The 24,541-nt window shown below is 46.0% G+C and overlaps 2 protein-coding genes and 1 long non-coding RNA gene across 7 annotated transcripts in view; 1 reads left to right on the top strand and 2 right to left on the bottom strand.

Moving 5' to 3' along the window:
- Window positions 1-24,541, bottom strand: part of LOC119168181 (uncharacterized) — a 411,631-nt gene that overhangs the window by 251,913 nt on the left and 135,177 nt on the right. For 2 of the 4 annotated variants that reach the window (XM_037419584.2, XM_075882494.1), the window contains exon 2: window positions 20,611-20,758. In XM_037419584.2, the coding sequence (XP_037275481.2) occupies window positions 20,611-20,682 (72 nt within the window). In that variant the 5' untranslated portion in view covers window positions 20,683-20,758. Of the gene's footprint in view, window positions 1-16,352; window positions 16,813-20,610; window positions 20,759-24,541 lie in introns of those variants that run through there. The other 2 variants (XM_075882493.1, XM_075882495.1) reach the window with 1 other exon arrangement.
- On the bottom strand, window positions 100-16,340 carry LOC119166774 (uncharacterized). 2 transcript variants are annotated; one of them, XM_075882496.1, is made up of 4 exons: window positions 5,082-16,339; window positions 3,719-3,905; window positions 3,397-3,607; window positions 100-3,077 (listed from the first exon to the last, which is right to left on the bottom strand). In XM_075882496.1, exons 2-4 carry the CDS (start codon window positions 3,827-3,829, stop codon window positions 3,028-3,030), a joined length of 372 nt encoding a protein of 123 aa, XP_075738611.1. In that variant the 5' UTR covers window positions 3,830-3,905; window positions 5,082-16,339; the 3' UTR covers window positions 100-3,027. The 2 variants fall into 2 exon arrangements, with proteins under 2 accessions (XP_075738611.1, XP_037274008.1); XM_037418111.2 differs by having other exon boundaries at window positions 3,719-16,340.
- LOC142783833 (uncharacterized) lies at window positions 16,810-22,091 on the top strand. Its single transcript, XR_012888505.1, has 2 exons — window positions 16,810-16,999; window positions 21,215-22,091. It is a non-coding gene; the product is annotated as an uncharacterized LOC142783833 (long non-coding RNA).

Consider the following 24,541-nt stretch of genomic DNA (forward strand, 5'->3'; position numbering starts at 1 on the left):
ATAGTGGAGCAGTACCCCATTCCAAGGATCGAGGACCTGTGGACTGTGCTTGCTGGAGGTGAGAAATTCCCAAAATTGGATTTGCGAGATGCCTACTAGCAAGTTGTCCTTGGTGAGGCCTCTTGGGAGTATGTCACAATTTCGGCGCATCTGGGGTTATTTCAGTACACCCGGTTGCCTTTTGGTGTCTCATCTGCTCCTGCCATATTTCAGTGCGAGATGGAGAACTTGTTCAGGGGACTGCCCCATGTAGCAGTCTATTTTGACGACATTCTTGTGACTGGCGCAGATAATGCTGAGCGCCTTCGCAACCTTCGTGCTGTACTTGGCAAGCTTCAGGAATCGGGCCTCAAGCTGAAACTAGAAAAATGCCATTTCTTCGTGCCGCAAGTTGAGTATCTCGGGCACATCATCAGCAAGGAAGGCCTTTCCCCGAATGTTGACAAGGTAGCAGCCATTTTGCATGCTCCTGTGCCTCAGGATGTCAGGGAACTTCAGAGCTTCTTGGGACTTGTAAACTTCTATAGGCGCTTCTTACCCAATCTTTCATCGCTCCTTCGTCCACTGCACTTACTTCTTTGTGAAGGGAAGAAGTGGGAGTGGAGACATGAACAACAAGATGCATTCAATGCCTGCAAGTACTTAATGACATGAGCTCCAGTTCTAGTGCATTTCAACCCTGCCAGGCCTGTTTGCCTCAGCTGTGACGCATCGCCTTATGGTATAGGTGCAGTTCTAGTGCACAAAGATGCTGATGGCGGGGAACATCCTATTGCTTATGCCTCGAGGAGCTTGTCAAAAGCAGAACAAAACTACAATCAACTCGACAAGGAGGCACTGGCCTTAGTGTTTGGTGTGAATCGGTTCCACCAGTACTTGTGGGGCATCTCATTCGAAGCACGCACTGACCACAAGCCACTTCTTGGTTTGCTGGGTGCCAACAAGCCCGTTCCCGTGCAAGCTTCGCCTCGAGTGGTCAGGTGGGCTCTGAAGCTGTCTGCTTACGAGTACGAACTTGTATACAAGCCTGGCAAAGAGCTCGGCCACGTTGATGCTCTTAGTAGACTGCCTCTCCCAACTGACACTACTGCATTACCACGACCTGCTGAAATCTTCTTGCTAGAGGAAGCATATCCGAAACTCCTTTCACCAGGTGGTTTGGCCCAAGCCACACGAAATGACCCACTTCTGGGCCATGTTGTTCTTGCAGTTCTGAAAGGAGAAAGCCTTCCACTAGGACCAGAGTGGAATCCTTTCAATACCAGAAGCTCAGAACTCAGTCTCCATGAGGGTTGCCTACTCTGGGGATCAAGAGTAGTGATCCCCAAGTCATTGCAGACCCAAGTTCTTGGTGTTATTCACGCCAGCCACCCGGGTATCGAGAAGAGCAAGATGATTGCCAGGAGCCATGTTTGGTGGCCAGGCATTGACAATGATATTGCCAACAGCGTGAAGAGCTGCGCTACGTGCCAGACTCAACATCGAGCTGCACAGCCAGTTCAGCAGACGCCATGGCCTTTTCCACAGCGACCCTGGTCAAGGCTTCACATTGATATTGGGGGACCATTTCTAGGTCACACATTCTTGGTTAATGTGGATGCGTTCTCAAAGTGGATAAAAGTCTTTCCTGTGTCTTCTACATCTGCAGAAGCTACCATTTCTGCATTGAGAACTGCATTCTCTCAGCATGGCCTGCCTGATGTCATAGTTTCAGACAACGGTCCTGCCTTCACCAGTGCCCAGTACCTTGAGTTCTTAACTCGAAATGGAATACGCCGCATGCTTGTACCGCCGTATCACCCTGCCTCAAATGGTGCAGCTGAAAGAGTTGTACAAACTGTGAAGAACAAACTCAAGTAGTCTGGTTCTGGGAACTTCCAAACGCAGATCTCCAGGTCTCTGTTCCACTATAGGACCACACCACATGAAGTGACAGGTCGTCCACCGTGTGAACTCTTGACAGGAATGTTCAAGACTCCGTTGGATGTCCTCAGGCCAAGCCTGCAGGCATCTGTATTCCTAAAACAACTCAAGCAGAAGTTGTATGCTGACAAAGGGTCCCGGCAGGCTCCATCACTGCAGCCAGGTGATGATGTGTACGTGCGTAACTTTCGCAGGGGCACACCCTGGGTGCCTGCCAGTGTCGTGGACGTCACTCCATCATCAGCCAGTGTCCGTTTTGAAGATGGCACCTTAAGAAATCGACACAGCGACCACTTGCGCCTTGTGCAGACAGAAACATTGGCCTCTCCTGAAACTGCTATCGCTGCAGCTCCACCACAGTTGGAGCCACCGCTTCATCTTGCGCCAGCTATTCCAGAAGTGCCTCATCAGGAACAGCTACCTGGAACTAGCTTCTCTGGGAGTAGCTGTGCCACAGAGAGTGACGGGACTGCGCTCAGCCGGGGTGTGCATGTGAACAGTGACTTTGTCGGGCCTACGCCTAGCATGCCGAAGTTGCGACGTGGCACAAGAACTAGGAAACCAATGAATAGGTACTCCCCGTAGTCTTCCTCCTAAGAGGGGAGGAGTGTTACAATGTTGGTTCAAATGCAGTGCCCCCACGCGGCGCTGATAGTTGTGTTGAGCTGTGCAAGCCTGGCACAGCAGCAGGGTGGCCGTTTTGAAAAATATTAAAGCACAGTTCGTTCTGGGCTGAGGGCTTAAGATGTTCTCGTGTTCTTCGCGGGCCTGATGGCCTACTGTTCACGGTTGTCACTACCGCCTGGCTATCAGTTAATCTACACATGTAACAGTATCAGTCTATGAGTGTATCAGTCCATCAGTGTACCAGTACTGGTGTACCAGCCTATAAGTGTAGCTATATACTTTGACAGGCCCACAAGCAAATAGGTGCTTAGCCAACCGAAAGGTGCACCGCTACATAAGAGCAAGCAGGGCACAAATATGAACACGGAAATCAAACAAAATATTTTATTTGATGTGCCATTCTTTTGTTAATCTTTTGAGTTTATCAAGTCAATAATTTTTTTCGCCAAAGCTTTATTGAGGAGCTTCTTCGTTTGCTCAACCTCTCCAATCAGAACGGTGTGCTTCAAAAAAATGGTTGAAGAAATCTGCATGATAAAACACAAAGCAAGTTATGGGCTCTTATTAAGTGACACTTATGTGCACTCTAAATACAGTAGTCAATATGACAGTAGTCAATATGACAAGGAAATAAGTAGGAGTGCTACCAGTCTGCCTCTCTATTATTCTTTAAAATTAGTTTGTGGATTCTTGCATAAAAGTACCTCGCTCAAGTAGGCAAAAGTTAGACTTGAAGCTTTGTAAGTAATTATAACACAAGTTGGCAGTGAAACCTCAGCTGATTATGTGCAAAAATGGAGCCACCAACTTCCATGAATTTTGATCAGATTGCAAAATTTCACCTACCTGAAAACACAGCATATGTTTCTTTCTCCAAGGGAAATTTCACCTCTCCTTTAGAATAATTGGAAGCTGCGCCAGTAACACTTCTACCGACTAGGCCTGCTGTATAAAAAATGGCAACGGCCGCCTCATGAACGAAACGGGTCTGTCTTTTCAAGCCCATCAGGTGATTGTACAACCTCTTGAGAACAGCAATTTCTTTGCCCAGATGCACCTATAAAACAAGTCAAAGATGATGTGCACACATCAGTTTGTCAATGCACATTTTCTCATTAAAGCAAAGCAATATATCTTCAAGACAAAGCATACTAGAGTTTTATGATACCTCTCTGTCAGTGGGCACATAATTGATAAGCGGTACAGCCTCCCTCACACTTGAGTGGGCTACTTCAGGGCTGTCTGTGGTTGCTGTGGTGGCTCTAGCATGGCAGCACATAGTGGTGGCAAAGGTGCAAGTTGCTTCTGTTTTTGAGGCTTGTGGCTGCAACACCGGCAAAGAACAAGGTTCTTTGCTGCAATAAAAAAGTAGAGTGTGCAGAAATGAAGTATATTGCACCCTTATTTGTCACAGTAGCAACCTAGGTGTGCATGGTCAAATAACATATATGATAAACATAGCGTGCAGTTGAGATATGCAATTAAAGTGTAATTATATATTGCATGGCACATCTCAAAACCATGGTGTGATTATAGGGAATGCCGTAGTGGAGGGCTCAAGAAATTTTGACCAAGTGGTGTTCTTTTTAATATCCACCACGCTGTGAAAGTTGTAAAAGCACATTTACAAGTGATTAGAAAAACATGCATGCATCCCTGCCACCCATGAGCTTACATTGCATTCTGCTTTTCAGCAAAATTGCATGCTATAAGAATAGGGCAACTTGCTGATGCACACAACCCAATCAGCAGTGCGTTACAACAGATTATGAAGAAATGATAAACCTTTTCGGAAATTTTTGCTGCAAAGAGCATTTTCCAGTAGACTTATTCTTTCTACTGCCTTTGTATTTTGAGCCCTCAGCTGCTTCTTAAAATGGTTGCTGACGTGCTTTGTCTTCTGCTTAACAGCAGCTTGATGTCGTGTTTCTTACAAGTGCAGACAACCCAACACACAAATTTCACTGCTAGTTCGCAAGCACAAACAGTGCGTATATCCGCACAAGCAAAAATAATTTGAAACCAGTCAATTGTTGCTGACGTGCTTTGTCTTCTGCTTAACAGCAGCTTGATGTCGTGTTTCTTACAAGTGCAGACAACCCAACACACAAATTTCACTGCTAGTTCGCAAGCACAAACAGTGCGTATATCCGCACAAGCAAAAATAATTTGAAACCAGTCAGTTGTACAAAAAATTGTGACTAAGCTGCGCTCATACCACGATAGAATAAAATAAAATAGCTTTTCAGCATACTGCAACTTTACCACCACCTTCAATACGATGTTCCGGCGCCCGCGCAGTAGTGGAGCATTGATGCTCTGATATATTCACTAAGGGGGGGGGGGAGTATATCAGAGCATTGCTGCTTCATGTGTGACACGGCACCACGTGCAGAGCAAAATTGGCTGTCGATTGTAATTGCGCCGCAGTAGCACATCAGACGCAATGTCAACGATAGCCAAACTTGGCTGTTGATAATAATTACGCTGCAAGTAGCATATCAGCTGCAGTGTGACCAATTGCAACTTACTTTTTTTAAACAACTCATTGTCCACTTCATTTGAACTGCAGCTATTGGAGGAGTAGCAATCGGGTCTGCGGAATGGATGGTCGTTTTTCTGTTGCATTCCTTGCATCATCCTCAGTACCTAAGAAAATATCACTAGTAAATAGCTTCAAAATAACTGCTTTGTCCTCTTTGTTTTCGTATCGGAAAAATAAGAGGCACAGACTTACCGTAAAGCTTAATCACTTGAGCATGGTAGTGGCCGCAGTATGTGTTATCCTTCCAGAACACCAGGTACCACTTGTGAGGATTAAAACTGCCCGTATCCTTCGGATCGATGTACTTACCGGGACTGTTAATTCTTAATTATCATTGCGGAACCAAACATCTTGGAGAATTGCGAGTGTACAAGCGGGATACTGAGTAATTATGAGACGCAACAATGTTCACATGCACTACACACGCGCCAAGGCCACCACGAAATTGCTATTGATGACGATGGCAGTGCCATTTGTGGATCTCCCGAGTAGTTTATGCAACCACGAGTCCACGACTTCTTCCTCAACACAACGCAATTTAGTTTTTGAAAACAACAATATTTATTTGTGAAACATTTACTTCATGTGTTTACAATTTTATAGGGTAGTTTTTTTAGAGCTCACAGCAAATAATATATAAACAATCAATGCAGTTACTGTAAAATGGTGTCGCTGTGAATAGCCTCCAAGGTGGCAAACGTGCAATGACGGGCGCGCAGCGGCAATTTCAGATGTCATGCGCTGTGTTGCCATATTCGCGTTGGTTAAGCTAGGTGGCGCTAGTCGCCACCCAATATAAAGGGTGCAGCTATATCAATTCATTCATCCATCCATCTATCACATCATTATGGCTGCAATCATCTAGCCATAATGGCAGTCAGCGACCACCGTGGCCACGACCACCTTCTTCCGTGGCGACTACAGTACAATACACCATAAGAATGCGAGGTGTTTTGTAGGGTCACTACCTCGTGCTGTGATCTCGCGGCACATGTTATAGTTTTCGGCAAAATCCGCGCCGCGTGCTTAACATTCAAGGCACAGCAAGCAGGTTGTGAATGTGAATTCCCTAGCAAAAATTCTGATAGAGATCTGAATCAGTCTGATACAGTTTCCTATAAGTTGTACCAGTCTTGTACCAGACTGATACAAAGTCTTTCCAGTTCCTATAGACATGCATATCAGTCTGATACAGTTTCTTACCAGTGCTACCAGTCTCATATCAGACTGATAAACTTTTACCAGTACTATTAGCTTTTGAATAAGTTTGATTGGTCATTTATATGGCATATATCAGTCTATAGATATTTAGTCTTTTGTTCAATTATCGGATCGTCATAAAATGCATTACTGTCATTTTAACAGTAGTTCTTTTTTTGAACACAATACCCACGTATATGTGATTGGTCATTTCTGCATGTATATCAGTGTATCAGTGCTTTCTATTGAACACTTGATGACCATTGTGTGAAATATTATGACCACTCAAAGAGTGCGACTGGCAGCTTTTGGAAGCTTAGAATAAAATGTACCATGCTTCGTAGTGGTGCACAATTGATAAACTGAGCTTTAAATATGCAAAGCAGGTTTCAGCCTAGATGAACACTTTATTCTATGAACAAATGGGGTTGCAGGTGCCAGATAGCAACACAGTTTATACTGAGAATCATAAAAGACATCTAGAAATTTTCAAGATACTGGTATCCAAAACTTATCAGATAGCAGTATAAACATAACTTGAAACAATACAAACAAAACTTCTCACCACAGAGCAATACTAACATAATTTCAAAATTTTTAAGCTATAGGGCCAGTAAACATCCCAAGGCCACCACTGTGAAATGAGCATGCTGATGCAATAATTTTTCAAAACAGCGTGGAGTCGAAAGCCTCGGGTGGTAGTGCAGTTTCTCCCTTTTACAACACAAGCCGACCCTAGCTGTCTCTCCTACATAGTGCTTTGTTTTTAATGACGAGCCACTACGTTAGCATCATAATCCACACTGGATGAGATCCTTTAAACAATGCAATGCTTCTTTGAGCAATCTTTAATTGGCCTCATTGTCAAAACTTCATGCCTCAGAAATCCACTGCTACAAATATTTCAAAGCAAGTTGAGGGGTTTATAGCACACTTGAACCGTTTTCTTTTTTTTTTTCTCGTCGGTCCCAACAAGCTGCGCTGAAAAATACAGGGAGGAATGGCAGTTGGAATTGCTTTGTGTACACGTGATGGCAGAAAGCAATGAATAACTATTTCGCTGCAAGCGCGTCGATGCGCGTGTTCAGCTTGTGAGCGTATAGACCGAGCTCTCGAAGCCAGCGTGTAGCGCTCAAAGTCTGACCTTGTCCACAGAAGTGTAATGTTCCCTGCCAGACACCAATTGTACTGGTTGCCCCATACTTCAAGCTCAAGTGACTCAGAACAAGGAAAAAATGGTGCATGGCTCTTAACTTAGTGGCTATCTAATGGCCTAGTTAATAATAGCGCACATGTCGTGTATCAGCGTGTTGCAGATCTGGTAAGTCATGGTCCGATCAGCAGTGGCTCGCGCTGTGACGACATAACCTGCCGTCACCATCCTTTTCATTGCAGCATGATCAGCACCAACTCAGCGGTGATGAGCAGACTATGACCATTTAGAAGTTGAGGCATCGTGTCTCAAGATGGCAAAATCAGGGGGCTTAGAGAGAGAGAGAGAGAGAGAAAGGAAAGGCCGGGAGGTTAACCAGATATTGGCATCTGGTTTGGTACCCAGCGCTGGGAGCAGGGAAATAGGGGCAAGAAAGAGGGGGTAGATAGAGAGGGAAAAAAAAAAACGCAGGCGCACTCATGTGAAAACGAAAACAAGCACAGGAAGGGCGTCCTAGCTACGACCGCTCAGTAAGGCCGGCCGATCGCAAAAAGTGTAGTAGCGCTTTCAGGGCCTTCTTCTGTGAAGTTTCATTTTGTCGATATTGTCGAATTCTTTGCTCCGACAGAGGTTGATTATCTAATTTGCTGTCCACATTTTTTACGAAGATTACAAGCATGAGCGGCAGAAGCGTGGGGTTCGCACACCATGGTCACGCCGCTGCTATCGGTTTTTAGGTCCGTGTAAAGGAAATACCACCGATGTCATAACCATCATCGGGAAATGAGCTGACGAGACCATTTGCTTCCACCCAAATCACCAACACTCATTAGAAACCCCTAAAAAACAAATAGCAGACAAAGAACACAGAATACATAAGTAGAAAGAGGTTAGCAAGAAGAACAAACGGCTAAAGACGTGAACAGTGCATGCACATAAATGTTTAGAGGAAAATAAGCCTTTTCACGACATAGCGAGACGCGGTGCTTGCAGCGGAGACTCTGCTACCAAGGCATGGACGCACCCACGCAAACGATGACAGCGGTGATGCGGGATCTTCATCATTTGTCACTGGCTTCACTTGTGACGCTGCCATACACACTTGAACAGGTGTTTCTGCCCTTTTTGTCAGCTCACTTCTGTAAATCTCATCAGAACTAAATATGAACTTCTGTCTGTTCATAAGATAGTTACCCACATGGCCATCAGCCACACCAACAGCATTTGTCGTTACAGCTGGCTGCACACAGACAGGCACTACAACTCTCTGAGTTTTCCGCCTGGCTTGCACACAAGTCACACGCTCCTTCATCTGACTCACTTTTGCTTTTTAAACTGAATGATTTCGTAGTCATTTTTTGCTCTTCGCACGGAACACAACAATCTTTACTTTGACATGACATAATCATTACGCCATGTTGAGGCGAGATAACTGTATGTTTCTCGACCTTGCCTGTGCCACTGCTTACATCTGGCAGTGTTACACAGGATGACTCTACGGCTACCGCCTTAGATTCATCAACAAGGCATACGATCCTTGCTTTGCTACTTAATTTACTTCGTGCACCGGAAGAATCGGCACCTCTTTCAGAGACTGCCCCTTGGTTTTCGGATGTACACTCTATGTGAACATCAAACGCCCTTTCATTAGGGCTGTCTAGAGAACTCCATACCTCTTCTAGAACTGTGCATTCGGTTGCACCAGTTCGTGTAGCCACATGGCTATATAAGGAACTTGACTGTCCCTTCTCTGAAACTTCCTGCGAAGCCGTGTTGATCATGGTCACCAAACCTCGACTGGTTTTGCCCTCACTCTTCTCTTCGACTCTGTCGTCCACTTGTAGGGAATCTGCACCTTAAGTTTCATCACAAGCGTTCTCAAGTCTGCCATCAAAAAGAGAGACTGAATTACGCGTAAAAGTGCTACCATTTGAAAACAAAGCAATTATCTGCTCTTTGAAACTCAGATACGAATATTCCTCTCGCCAGTCTCTACCTTTTAGTGCCCTCACTTCGACACGTCTAAGACGCAGTTGCAGGTTTTGGTTCTCGAATTCAAGCTGCTCCTTCTTCACCCCTGTCTCCAGTTCGAGCTGTTTTTCTTTCTCGCTTGTCTCGAACTCCAGCTGCTCCTTCTTGGCCTGCGTCTCCCGTTCCAACTGCTCGTTTTGAGCTTCTTGTTTCGCAGCCCGTTCCTCTCGCGCTCGCGCCTCCTTCTCCTCATACCATGCTTTAAAATCCGCCCCATCAATCCCCATGCGATCCGCCAAGGCCATTAGCTCTCGTGTATTCGACATGATTTCAACCGCGTCAATAAATGAAGGTGTCAAACGAACGGCATCTGAAAACGCTTCAGATGCGGCTGAAACTGGAAGGGGCCGAAGCGTCTTTTGCTTAGCTCCTCAATATCATTTTCCTTCTTTCTCAGTTCTATTTCAAACTCCATTTCCTCCTCCTTCTCTTTCTGAGTGCGCCTCTCACATTCCAAGCCACCACTTCATCGCCTTTTAGAACCATGCGTCTTGCCAACTCCTCTAGGTCTGCCCTACTCATGTTCGTGTTCTCATGTGGAGAGGTAAGTGTTAAAAATGGTCTCGTCAGCTCATCTCCCGATGATGGTTATGTCATCGGTGGTTTTCCCTTTACACGAACCTACACGAGAGCTTGCCCGTTAAACAGCCTCGTGAAAATTGGTGTCAGCGACAAGACTCGAACCTGCAATCTTCTGATTGCAGGTGGGTGGGTGAGACCGAACAAATATCTTGCCCCGCTCCACCGCTCAGACCCATTCGGACGTTAGATTCAATTGAACATTTTGAACTTCTTCGTTGAGTGTTGATAGATGGATTTTGCCGTGTCCAGTTACCGTAATTACTCGAATCTAACGCGCACCTTTTTTCTGGTTAAGCGAGTTCATAAATCGCATGCGCGTTAGAATTGAGTACGAACGAAAAAATTACGGTCAATCTATTGCCATCGGCAAATCCAAAATGGCCGCCCCCTACGTGCGTCGGCATGGCGCGTCGGGCATTTCTGCCTATGTGTTTCCCATGTGCGGCACTTCGTACGTGTGCTGAGGAGTTCGTCATCTAGTAGTGAATTAGCATCAACGGCGTGCAAGGGCCGACTGCAAAAACTCGAGTGCACCACGATGCTGCTTTTAAAAGAAAAGTCATCGCGTGTGCAGAAACGGACGGAAATCGGGCCGTATCGCGGTCGTTCGGAGTTCCTGAAACGTGCGTGCGGGACCGGCGGAAACAAAAGCAGAAGATTGTCGACAGCAAAGCTTCACGCAAAGGATTCAGTGGACCACTGCAGGGTCGGTTTCCGCAAATTAAAGAGCTGCTCGGCGAGTATGTGCTTGAGCAGCGAGCGGCACAGCGGCCCGTGACGACAGAACTGCTCCAAGCACGAGCTATGCAATTAGTCTTAGAAAAAGGTCTAATGCGGAGCCAGTTTAAAGCGAGCAGGTGCTGGCTAACTAGCTTTATGAAGAGAAACGGCTTTTCCCTCCAAAGGGGAACATGCATATGCGAAAAGTTTTGCGGAGGAGTACGATGAAAAGCTTCACAGTTTTCAGAGGTTCGTCCTAAACTTGCGGCGCAACAACGGCTACCTGCTTGGGCAAATCGGGAATTCCGATCAGACGCCTCTTTACTTCGACATGCCTGGCACCACAACCGTCGAGAAGGGGGCGAAGCAAGTTCGCGTGCTGACATCGGTCCACGGTAAAACTACAGTGACGGAAATGCTCTGTTACACGTCAGATGGGCACAAGCTTCGCCCGTACCTCATATTTAAATGGAAGACGCTCCCGAAAGGAGTCGTTTTTTCGAGTGGTGTGATCGTGCGGGCCAGCGAGAAAAATGGGTGCGCGTTGCAATCGATGTCATACTTTTTTTTTTTTTTTCGCTGTGGAAATCGGGTGCGCGTTACAATCGAGGGCGCGGTAGAATCGAGTAAATACGGTAACTGTTTATTAGTATTTTCGTTTTATGGGGGATTTTCGTCTTTTTACTTTTAAATTAAACTTCGTGTTTGAGTTTTGGTACAAACAGCTTTGTCCCTTCGTTGAGTCTCTCGTAGGTTTAAACCTTAGAGATCTCTTCTTAATAAACATCTAAAAGAACCTTGATGACAAATTGGCGTCCGCGACAGGACAGAGTCATTTGTTTTTTATGTAGATTTTGCGACACGATGAAAGTCATGAAAAGCACATCAAAATTATTAGATCTATCTGGCAGAAAGTATAGGTCTCGAGGGAGCGGAGTTCAAGGAGTGGTACGACAAGCAAATGGCACAAGCGCAAAAGGAACAGGCTGCGATATGCGACGCTAAAAAGCAGCAGATTGTATTGCAAACACACGCTAAGAGAGAGGAGTTCGAGCGAGAAACACGGGCTAGGAAAGAGAAGCTCGAGCGAAAGACACGCGCTAAGAAGGAGCAGCTTGAGCTAGAAATGCGTTAAAAGAAAAGGGTGCTCGAGATAGAGATGCGTGAAAAGAAGAGACTGCTGGAACTGGAACATGAGGATTTGCAGCAGTGGCTTGAAAGGGAAAACCCTGAATATACATGGTCTGAGAGCCAGAGTAGTCAACCAGTGGATGAGGTGTGCTCTGACAGCAGTTACTACGGAAGCGATTTGAATTTACGTGAGGCTGACCCTGCACCTCGTCATGACCCTTCGCTAGAGAAAGAAACTCTGAAAGAGTATGACAGGGAAAGAGTATGACAGTCAAAAGACTAGGAGACTCGAGAAGCTTATTGAAGTGCAGGAATGCTTTGTGAGCATGGAACAAGAACGTTCCATTCAGAGTAAAGAGCGTTTTGAAACCTGTGAGAGGTCAAGCGCACTTTATCCAGAGGTAGGATTGCCTCTGAATAGCTCCCCTGAAGGAGCAGTAAAAGGTCTCCTAGGTAATGCCGGCGAATGCCATAATGAAAGTTCTGATGTACCTGCTTCCTATTGTTTTGGGCCACTGGAGATAGCAACAGACGCTACGAACATGGTTTTTCACCATGATTACAACTTGCCCATACAGAGAGATGGCTTGAGTTATCGGGAAATTGTAGATGATGCTTCTATGAGAATATTGCAGCAAAATGCAAAAGCACTTGTTGAAGAGCAGAGAGTAGAGTTGCAATGTAGGTCAGCTATATGTGACAATGAGGGCAGTCACGATGACCCAGGCAGAAGGGTTGAAAGTTTTGATGAACAAGCAAACCAAAAAGCTGAAGTGATGGAAAGTGAACCAGAAGGCAGTAATGGTCCAGCCGGTCATTGTATGAGGAAGGACGCAGACTGGTGCTCTCTGGCATCATCGGTTGAAGAGGTCGCTTCTGTTAAGAGATCTGAACGATTAGCGGCTTACGAGCTCAAGCAAGGTGTTCCTGGGAAGGATGAAGTCATGCAGGCGTGTTTGTACTGGTGCACCTGGAGGCATCGCCTCCGACTGGCATACAGACATTTCAGCCTGTATACTTGTGATTTAGAGGTTGGGCGCCTGGTGATACACAGCTTTAGGTTCAGATGGGCTTACGGTCGAGAATTCTTCCACTGGCGTCCGATTCCTTACTCTTGTCAAATGGTCAGAGCCGTTAAACGTCTTGTTTGGGACGCTATAACTTAAGCGTCAAGTTCGATTTCCCGGTGGTTTCTTTTGGATCTTGATTGCGGACCACGAAAGGGTGTTGCTCGTAAATAGTTGAAGAAGTTACATGCAATGTAACATTAACATGATGTATAGTTTTTGAAATGATAGGGTATATATGAAAAAAAAAAAGAAAAGGTGGTGTACTAGACAGGCTAATTTGGGGATTTTCACAATCCCCTAGATGTGTTCATACTTTTTCTCACTTCTTGCGTATTTTCAGGTTAGTGAATGCGGACCTTTGGACAATTCAGTGAACCGTGTGGCAGACATATAAGTGGGTAAATTGTGATGTAGTGCGAAATGCGCACTCAACAGCAATTTTTTTTTTTTTTCTCGGGAAAAAAAACTTGATTTAAAGGGGGGCCTATGTGATGAGCGGAGTGCGCGTTCAAAGTGCGCGCCTTTGGAAAATGTGCGTCACAAAAACAGAAGAGAACAGAGTGCACGTGCGGTGCTGCCTAGACACCAACGATGACGATGGCAGTGAAGACGTCGCATGCATGAAAACGTGTGGCACCCCGTGAACAAAATAAAAGATAAGGTAACCAATGAACATAGACCACGGAAATTTCAAGGCCCAATGGCTGGGTACCATGAAAGTACAGAATCTCCAATCGGGACAAGTGGGCCAGAGCGGAAGCAGAAGCCTGAGCAGAGCAGATCAAGGGGAGTTCGAAGAAGACGGGGCAAGCAGAAGGTCGTCACCAAACCGGATGCTGAAGATGGGCCATCGGGTGTCGGACCCAAGCCTGCAGGACTTCAACCGGCCGGGGCCTCCTGCCGTCGTGTTCCCGCACGAGAGGACCGTGGCCATTCAGTCCTGAACTCCTACCCAGGGCTGGCGGACTTTGGTTCCAACAGGCGAGCAACAGCCGTCGGGCTACGGGCTCGAGCTGTGCGCCCAGCTGCTTGGCCAGGTTGACCCTGGTTCCCTGACGCGTCGCCACCAGCCTGCGTTCTCTCGTCACTGACTGGTCCATACTCCTAAAGCCAGAGCCACCACGTTCCGGTCTGGTTTCTGGACGTGTCGTCAGCAGCCAGCGTTCCTTCATCCCCCGTCTTGACCGCGTCCTCAAGCCGGAATCCCCGCGTTCTGGTTTGCTCATTGACGCCAGAATTCAGCGTGAGGATGAGACCGAACAAATATCTTGCCCCACTCCACCGCTCAGCCCCATTCGGTCATTAGATTCAATTGAACACTTTAAACTTCTTTGTAGAGTGTTGATAGATGGATTCCACTGTGTACAGTTAAGTGTTTATTAGTTGTTTCGTTTTATGGGGGATTTTCGTCTTCTTACTTTTCAATTAAACTTCTTGTTTGAGTTTTGATACAAACGGTTTTGTCACTTCGTTAAGTCTCTCGTAGATTTAAAACTTAGAGAGCTCTTATTACTGAACATATAAAAGAACCTTGCATGACAGAGGGACAGCGTTACACAGGCTAGTCAAAAAGCTGCTTCGTATCTCAGAAAATAATAGAGCACTTTTTGCACTTGGAGTTGTATGCTCTACCATAACAATGAGTCATCTGCCGAGCGAGCATCTAACTTGCTAAATGTAGGTGCGCGGCAGCCACACCGGTCTGGCGGCGGCCGCTAAAAACAGCGCAGCGTGACATGGGGTGCCGCTGGTGGGCGCCCGTCGCAAGTTTATTCCTCACCGTCGCCGCTCCGATGGCCCAGATCGCCTAGGTATTGTGGATATTGTCATTGCCATCGCCATGAAAAATATTGGATAAACTGTTTCTCATGTCAAATAACTCCGAATGAATGAAGTGATGCTTGAAGTGTGCCATATTTACGCAAAGCAACATCCATTGCCTTGCAACATCGGCCCTCTCGGCAAACCGGCCAGCTTTGTTCCCACCTTTGCTCTTTACATCGAGGTCGTTGAGAAAACCTATTGCACAGGTAAAGCATCATATAAGTGTACAAGTTTTTATGGCATTGGTAAAAAGAAGCGCTCGACAATGAGTTCACGCCAAAGAGCCAGCAGCACTATTGAGAACTTCGGCCTTGCTAGGCCTGCTCAGTGTCGAGAATGAATGTGGGTTGTGGCGATGTCTGTCGCTCGCGAAGACATAGGTTTGTTGGCGATGTTATCAGACGACGAAGCATGACTGTGTGCAGTTGTTTATTTTGTGCTTGATAAAAAGGATGCGATGTCTTCCGAGTGTGCAAGATGAGGTGCCGTACATGGTGCGAAGCCTGAGCGCTGATGGCTCGTTTACCCGATGTGTCGTAAAGCGTCTTACGTCGCGTGCGGCATCGCACGCCGCATTGGATGCTCAATCGCACCATGTGTCCAGCGCTTAGTCATCACTACTTCAACCATGTGCGTCGTGAGACAGTGCCGCACGCACAACTTCTCAAAGTGCAAACAAGGTTCGCTCTCACAAGCTGCCGAGTGAGCCATAAGGCAGAACAGTGCTTCGAGCAATCAACTGCGACGACCCCCGATGGTATGGGCTCAGAGTGGAGGCTCATGGTCGAAGCTTCCGCAAGCGGAGTTTCTACCATGCAGTCTTGATACGAGTGCTTCATGGGCGCAGGCATCTTCGCCGCCCTCATCGCCATCATTGTCGCCATTGTCGCGATCGTCGTCGCTGCCGCCTTGCTCAGACGGGGGCCGATCTCGAACTCACATGGGTAAGTCAGGGTACGGCTCAAAGCCCAAAAGCCGCTCAGGCTGAAGACCCTGTAGTTCGGGAAGGTCGGATGATGATGACGCCGCCAAACAGTATGATGCTACGAACCACGGTCAAGCAAGGCGCGAAAACAGCGCTGCATTGTCATGACGTGTCGACGAGAGACACTTCATTGGCTGGCTTAAAATAACGCCAGCTGCCCAGTTGATGTGAGCTGGGAACGTGAGCTGGGAAACCAAAGGTGCACCTTGTTGGATGAGCACAGAAAGCGCCCCCTCTATTTTCTTCAGTGCCCAGATGCGAGTTTACAAAGGCGAGCGAATAGAGCCCCCCACAATGCACTATGCCAGGCACCCTTACGACATTTAAGGACTGCCCGGTACGTTGTCCTAAATGGCACTTTTGAATTGGCCTTCACAGCCAACATTCTAAAGAAGTATGACACCACTTTTTAAAGGCGGGTTTGCTCTGCCATACAAATCTTAGGAATAAAAAGATGACACTGAGCGAGAGGCAAAGGTGCGCCTGCCCGAGCATCGTTTGCGAACTTGACTGCACCGAGACATTTTATGGCTCTGTTCGCAACTGCAAAAAAGAACTTACCGAGACCAGCATCTCGACGTCTTCTTCATCTTCACTGGATATGACTGTCCACTTCTGCGAGTCTCCTGCGGTCGTTGAAAACGGACCGACCCTACCAGCGGCACAGAAGTGCAGCGTCGATAGAGGCATGATCACAGTGTTTTTCGGCACACTCAAAGATTCTTCACGTGCCTCCAAATGATCAGAAGGCGTTTCTCGCGACCAAGATTGCCTCAGCAAACTCAACATGCTTATTTAGTCTTGCCTGGCAGCTGCCTGTAGCAACGTCGTAGGCACCGCCATGTTTGCTGACGAAATCACGCAAAATCCAATAAGTGCGCAGTTTCCGAGAGCCTCGTAAGGACGCCTGGCAAAGTGCATTGAGGGGGGGGTCTATCCACTCGCCTTAGGAAACTCGCAGATAAAGAAGTGGATTTCGATGTGAAGCGGCCGTCGGAGTTAGTGCGGCGTTGTTTCACCGCCAGGCGCCGTAACCAGAGTAGACATTCTGCTGCGTCGTCTCCTGCGCAAGCGAATGTTGCAGCTGTATTCGAGGCTGCTATTTGGTTTGGTTTTGGGCTATATTTGCATTGTTTAAGGTATAATGAGAACTTGTAAACGAGAATCCTGAAGCACTTGTAGTTCTGGACATCCAGCTCATTTTGGAGGTATGTGCCCTTCACGACTACTTAATCGACGCTCTCGCGCGTCGTCTGTTAGGTTGACACCAGATAGCTCATGACAGTACTCTGCGGAAGACCGTCTTGTTACCGTGACGGTCGCTCTACTGTGAGTTGCTTTTTGGCTCACGGAAAGTCGATTTTTGAGAGAAGCCTTTGCCAGAAGCTTAGTTGCCTGATGTTCCCCGATACTTGCTACTCTCTAGTGGCGTAGCGCATCATACACACACCTGAAGTTCGTGAGCTAAATAGGACAAAATGCCACTACACTGCTTCCAGGTGATCATCCATTCCCTTCGCAAAGCTTTTTATTATTACATATGTTGCCACTGAGAGAAAACAAGTGCCAAAAATGACGAACTCTGTCAGGTGATTTTACCATCTGAGAGAGTAAACAATGAAATCGTCGCGAAACAAACAAAACGGCTTCCTATGTGGCTCAATTCTTCCAATTGTGGCTTATGTTTTGAACAGGCGCTCAACTTTAGCCAAAGAGACGGGCGTGAAAAATGCGGTCTATTGTCAATTGCTCGAGCTTATCTGTGTATTCGTGGGCAGATTGTTGTAGCCTTAATATCCAGCTGCTCAGCTATGTTTCTTTCTTCTTCCCTCTGGCCTCCTAATTCGGTATGGCGAGCAGAGTAGAGGCCGAATGGCTGTCGACCCGGATACTTTTATTGCATGGGGCACCCCGTTTAGCCATAAAAGCACGCATTCATTACATCAATAATAATTGTCACTTGTTTCACCGATAACTCATGTGGTTCCCATGGGCCCCCCTTCAGCTTCGGGGCGTAATGCTAGAGTTGCATACGGCAGTGATCGCAAGACAGTGTTGCTACTGATAGATACATTTGTTCACTGTTCGGACGCAGTGCAGTCCCGTTTAGTGGCACCAATTGCCATGCTTGCAAACATTAGGGGAAGTCTTCAGCCCCGACTTCTTATAATGTATAAAATATTTGTGCTGTAAATGACGAGTACATATTCGAGCGTAGTACGCAGATATATTAGGAGAACAGTTATCCTGCCTGATTACTGCGAGTACTCTACCCGAACACCAGCGGCAGCTGCAATTTCACGGAATGACAGTCGTACAGTACATTAAAGCAATAGTCTTAAATTTGTCATCAAAATTGAAAATTCATCGCTGGCAACATCTGGCGTCTTCTCGCGTCGGTGACGTCAACAGTAGTGATGCAAGAAATCATCATTACGTGAAGACGTCGTCATAAGACGTCCCAGATCATAAAATTTAGTGATGAATCGAAAGTGACATAACTTGGCGGCATCATATTACATCTTCGCATGGTTGAAATGGGCCAATCACGAGGGCTGTGTGAAACCAGCTGAGGAGCAGAAAGCTAGCTTTAACTCTAAACTTTAAGGCAGTAAGATAACCACGTTGGGTGCAGAAATAGCCCAGAGGGGAGTTTGAAACATTCAATGCATTGAATTGGAAAAAACGAAGATGATTCTAACCTTTCATTCTCAGGCGAATCCATAAGGGGACCTGTGAGTTCTTTCTGTTTTTTTTATCACTAGTGAGAAATAATAAAAAAGAGAAGCTGACTTCTTTCCATAAGATATGCAGAGAGGTAGAAGGCAATAGTAATAAATACTGAGGCCTGCAAATGATGAGCTTGCACTAGCCTGAAAGAGAAAATAAAACGTGAATGCTGTAAAACTCAAATGCAAATATTGATCGGGTAGCACTGTCTGACAGACTGCTAGCGGAATACCTACAGTGGGCATGGAAAGAAACGCGGACATGTTGTATCCATCCTATTTTCTGTCTCCCATTTATTTCTAAGCAGTTGTAGCCTAGATTATCGATAAAACGAGAGAGTTATACATGTGACAAGGACCATATAGCATCTTTTTGTTGCCACCACGATCAGAGCTTGGTGAATACAGCGCACCGCTATGTTCGTGTTACTTTTCATTCCCGCTGTACCCGTGAAAGCCAGCAAGAAGCACGAATGCAAATTAACTCGCATGAAAACATGAATTCGCCAGCTTCCTAACACCCGCAGCTGTTCAGCGCCAGTTTCGAGTATAGATGGATGGATGGATAGATGGATGGGTTGACATGACTGTACCCTTTAGATCACGTGGCGTCTAACGCCACCTAGCCGTAATACTTAGTGAAGAAAAACTAGATTTTTTTTTTTTTCTTTCAATAGTGAAGGACTGGCATTTCCAGTGACGGATTCAATTTTCACTCGTGCCTATAGGGTGAAGCCCTTTACAGAACATTATAAAGTGTTCAGCAGTTTACTATTTCCCTCCACATGCACTGCATACCGTGCCTACCACCTCGTATTTGGCCCGATAAATCTTGGTTCACAATACTTCCATCCTGGCCTGAAACAGTAGAGAACTACCCCGAGCATTATCATAGATCCTTTCCTTGGCGATTTCCTGCTTATAATTTCGATAAATTTTCATGGAGTGCCGACTTCTTAATCATGCCTATTCTTCACATGTGTGCTCAGTTTCCTTCAACTTCTCTTTACCCGATAGTTTTTTTTGGTTTCGCCCCCTGCTATATTCTAAGTATTTACCCGCTTATTTTCTGGTTTGCTTCCTCCATTTTGTATTGACATTCATCGTGTACAAATAGCTCAAAACCTACCTAGCCTAACGCTCCTCCCCCCGTTCTCCCAATCGCTCCTTAATTTTTATTTTGCTGCTAGCTTCTCTGCCCTCGAATGATGTCCGTCCCATACAACCTTGTACTCCCTGATTTGGTGTATTCCCGTGAGCTCCTAAAGAAAGCCTACCTATTCCAGGTTGCTTAATTTCTAATCTTGCTTGAACCTCTCATATCATGTACAAGACCGCATTGCCGAACATTAGAACAGAAACTATGACCTCTTTCAATTTCTCTCACAAAATCATACCTATTGTAATTTCACAGTGCCTATTTTTCATCACTGCTGCATTCCTGTTACCTTTAGTCATTACATATATTTCGAGTCCCCTAAGGTACTTGCTCCCATTGCTTATCCATACGCCCAGATATTTGTATTTATCTGTTATTTCTAGCGCGATCTTCCTGTATCCTAAGCTCACTACCTTCATTATCATTAAAAATTATGACTGCTGAGTTTCCCTTACTGAATCTCAAATCTAAACTATCTCCCTCATTATCGCAGATGTCTATCAATCCCTGCAAACATTTCTTGTTGTCGACCATTAGCACTATATCATCTGCATACATCAATGCCGGTAGTGCCGCTTGAATGAGTTCTCCTTTTTTGACGAGAAAACTACCCTAGTGTACTCGCGCAGCGCCGCGATGCCGCAGCAGCGATGACCTGAAGAGAGCATTCACCCGGGCACTGGAAAAAAAATAGAGACGCTGGCACAGACAATCAAATGAGCAGAGGTATATCATTAAATGGACTGCCAGGATTCTGTAGACAAAGTTTGTTTAAACTTTCGGAGAACGTTTTACAACCCCTTTAATGTACCAAGTAAATAATGCTTGTATGAAGAGTTAAAAAACAGGCATTACTATCAAAGTGCAGACAAGATGGAAAAAGCTGGATTACCTGTGCACGGTACAAAGCATTAAAAAGTAAGAGACTCGCCTGTGAAGGGTTTGTGCTCAGCTGGCTGGCCAGCTGGGCTGCCCCGATCAAGGAAACGCGCTGGTCGGCCATGACGTCGCCTTGCACTGCTCAGGCGGCCACCGCAAGGTGCCATCGTCTGCCTCCATCACACCATCGGGCACCAAGACTGCACATACCAGAAAAACAACACACGTTAAATCAATCGTGGGGTTACAGGCACCAAAATTACATTACCATGCACGCCGGAACGACTATTTGTGCGGGTCCTTCTACGGACTTATATAGAAGGGTCGCGAGTGGAGGTAACCAAAATCCACACTGCTACCCCTTCGCCTCCGAAACTTCCCTGCATTCCGGGAAACTTGGAAGCCTGCATTTTCATTTTAGGGGCGGGGTATATGACTTGCAACCTCGTGACCCCTGGCTCACTGATTACCCCGTTCGAAGGGCGCTTCAGTATCAGTGTTCTTGGTATACAAGGTGGTGGCAGTGTCCACTGTTTGACCCAACATGACAAAATCACACAATACGACAGCTCCACTGTTTGACCCTATATGGCAGTGGGCTCGGTGGCACGGTCGCTATGACAATAACTCACCGCACGCCATTATTTTTTGTGCAGCTACTCGTCCTGGCCTGCTACCCCTGGTGCCGTCATAAGTGTTTCCAGGACGACTGCTACCAGAGTTTACCCCTTCAACGTGCCATAGCTGCTTTATTGTCGTCCTTTCGGGAGGCTTCGTCTGCGCGTCCTGTCACGGATACCCTCAGTCTTCATTCATAGGACCCTCTGTCCGGCCCATGACTTCCGTTCGATGACATTGCCGGTTGATGGCTACGCCCCTCAAGGACCACATTTGCAGGCCTCAGCCCTGCGTCCAATTCCGAGCATCAACGACAGTGTCCGGCTCCTGCCGCCTCGCCTGTGCAGTCGCCCTCGCCGCTGCACATGCTCCGTCCGGGACCACACACCCGCAACTTTTGTACACGTGATAGCACCCATAAAAAGCCTGTGACATCATCGCTGCTTTCAGTGAGCTCGCTGGCACGGTCGCTATGACACCAACTCTCCGCACGCCATTATTCTTTGCGCAGCTACTTGTCGTGGCCTACTACCCTGTGGTGCCATCATAAGTGTTTCCAGGACAATGACTGCTACCAGAGTTTACCGCTTCAACGCGCTATGGCTGCTCGATTGTCGTCCTTCCGAGAGGCTTCGTCTGCGCATCCTGTCAGGGATACCCTCAGTCTTCATCCATAGGACCCTCTGTCCGGCCCTCGACTTCCATTCGATGACATTGCCGGTTGATGGCTATGCCCCTCAAGGACCACGTTTGCAGGCCTCAGCCCAGCGTCTGATCCCGAGCGACAACGACAGTGTCCGGCTCCTGCTGTCTCACTTGTGCAGCCGCCCTCGCTGATGCAGATGCTCCGTCCGAGACCACACACCCTCAACTTTTCCGCACGTGACAGCACCCATAAAAAGCAATGTGACATGATCGCTGCTTTCAGTGGGCTCGGTGGCGCACAACGACACCAACTCACCGCACACGATTATTCTTTGCACAGCTAACCATTTTTCCTTGTTTACTAAAGCCACAAGTTACCGGGGTCTCTTAGTGCTGCCGGGCCTAAACACAGCATTTCCTATTTTTTGCGATTGTGTGATTATCACAAAGAGTCTCTTGATACAGTGTGGCGATGTTGAGCTAAACCCAGGACCTGCCACTCGTGCCTCTGCCAGTGATGAACACTTTAATGTGTTGGCAGCTTTGCGTGAACTAAAAAGCGGCCACTCAACACTACTCGGCTAAATAAAAAGTATTCGAGAAAAACAGGCTAATAATGATAAAATGCTCAATGCCATAAAAGAGAGACTTAAGAAAATTGAAGGGGAGTTCCGATCCCCGATGGCAATCAAAGCAGATGTAAAGAGTGTGCGTGAGCTTGCAGAGGTAAATGCGCATCACATTGAAAAAGGACTGCGTGCACAGATGTCGCAGACGACAGAACAAGGGGAAGTAACTTGGTGTTTTACGGGATAGATGATGAGTCAAACGAGAATTGGGCAAAATCCGAGGAAAAAATTATCAGGTTTTCAAGCAATCACCTCAAATTAAGTATTTTCCCAAGAGACATAGAATGCACACACAGGCTTCGAACTTATTCACCTAATAAAACTAGACCAATTTTGTTAAAGTTCACCGATTTCAAAGGTAAAGAAAAAGTACTTATTTCAAGCAGAGATAACAAACGCCCAATAATTATTATTGCACAAGATTTCTGACCAGCTGACCTTAACTGCTTCCACATCAATATACCTACCTCACTTGAAATAGTGTTTGTGTGCTGTAAAGCAGCTCATCCACACGTAATCTTAGGAGCATGCTATCGCCCGCCAGATTCCTACAGCACGTTCATTCCCATGTTTCTTGAAGCACTAGAATCTCTAAAGACTCAATTTTCTAATGCCACAGTTGTCTTCTTTGGCAAATTTAATTTTCCAAACATAGATTGGTCTGATCTCGTCCTCGTCACATCAAAACAGAACATGGAAAGCAACTTTGTTGATACATGTTTAATGTTTTCTTCTAACTCAAATTGTCAGTGTAATAACAGGCAATCCAAACATTCAGCCAATATACTTGATCTCGTACTAACCACCCATCCTGACAGAATTACCTCACTTTCATACCTCGATGGAATGAGCGATCATAAGATCAACCATGGTTTTTTCCGAAGTAGACTTAACCGGCCCACAAAAACAAGCAAAAAGCTCACCTTATACAATAAGGGCGACTACATCAGCTTCAATAAAGAATCAGAAATACTCTGGCAATTGTTATTCAAAGATTTCAATGAAAGATCTGTTACAACAAATTGGTTAAAGTTTAAATCGAAAATGCATGAGCTGATCAGCACTTACATCCCAGCCATCACAATTCGTGAACGTAGTACCTCCCGCTGGTTTAATCTTGAACTTCAGAGGCTTAACAAGAAGAAGCGACAATTTTGTTCAGCAAAAAGTATCAACAATGCTGTGGCGTGGCAAAAATACCAGGCCACAGCAAAACTTCACTGCTGTAGATAAAGTGAAACGGCTCTTTAATGAAACCACTTTGCCCAATTTACTCCACACTAACCCAAAATAGTTTTGGAAAGTGATTAACCCATTACACAAAAACAAATGCATATCAATATTGGATGATACTCGACAGCCTATTGCCTATAACGAAGTAGCTGAAGCACTAAAGCTTACTTTTTCTTCTGTATTTACTAGAAAACCTATTGATAACCGCCCTGATGTATCCTTCTTCAACTACCCTTCCATGGTAGATGTCATATTTTCACCTCAGGCCATCCAGAAAATCTTCGAATCGTTAAAACTTACTTCATCCTGTGGCATCGATGGCGTCAATGCTAATGTGCTCGAAAACACCAAAGAAATTACCAGTGTCATTCTTTCTCATATATTTCAGCAATCACTCTCATCCAGCATTGTTCCTCATGGCTGGAAAGTGGGTAAGGTCGTTCCTGTTCAAAAACCAGGTTCATATAGTTACCGACCCATGTTCCTAACCAGCATCTGTTCAAAAATAATGGAACATACAATTCATTCATAAATTGCTAAATTCATTGTCACAGTTAAGTTTTTTTCACCCTAACCAACATGGATTCCAAAAAAGACTCTCATGCAATACTCAGCTTGCATTGTTCATCCATGACTTAAGCACTAGTGTGGACCTTAACATACCAGTTGATGCCATTTTTATAGATTTTGAGAAAGCTTTTGACCAAGTTCCCCACAACCGCCTATTACTAAAGCTCTCTCAATTAAACTTAACAGACTGGTCTACAACTGGATTAAAGACTTTCTTACTAACTGTCAGCAATTCGTAGAAGCTAATGATATGTCCTCATCCTTTCCTAACGTCACTTCTGGTGTACC

The sequence above is a fragment of the Rhipicephalus microplus genome, unplaced genomic scaffold (genome assembly GCF_043290135.1).
Source record: "Rhipicephalus microplus isolate Deutch F79 unplaced genomic scaffold, USDA_Rmic scaffold_12, whole genome shotgun sequence".
NCBI lineage: Eukaryota > Metazoa > Arthropoda > Arachnida > Ixodida > Ixodidae > Rhipicephalus > Rhipicephalus microplus.

Bases quoted from the DNA above. Each gene is read 5' to 3' on its own strand.
- LOC119166774 (XM_037418111.2), bottom strand. From the start codon at position 3,829: ATGTGCTGCCATGCTAGAGCCACCACAGCAACCACAGACAGCCCTGAA. The intron at 3,608-3,718 runs GTATCATAAAAC...CTTGTTTTATAG, and splicing joins ATGTGCCCACTGACAGAGAG to GTGCATCTGGGCAAAGAAAT. The intron at 3,078-3,396 runs GTAGGTGAAATT...TTTATCATGCAG, and splicing joins AACATATGCTGTGTTTTCAG to ATTTCTTCAACCATTTTTTT.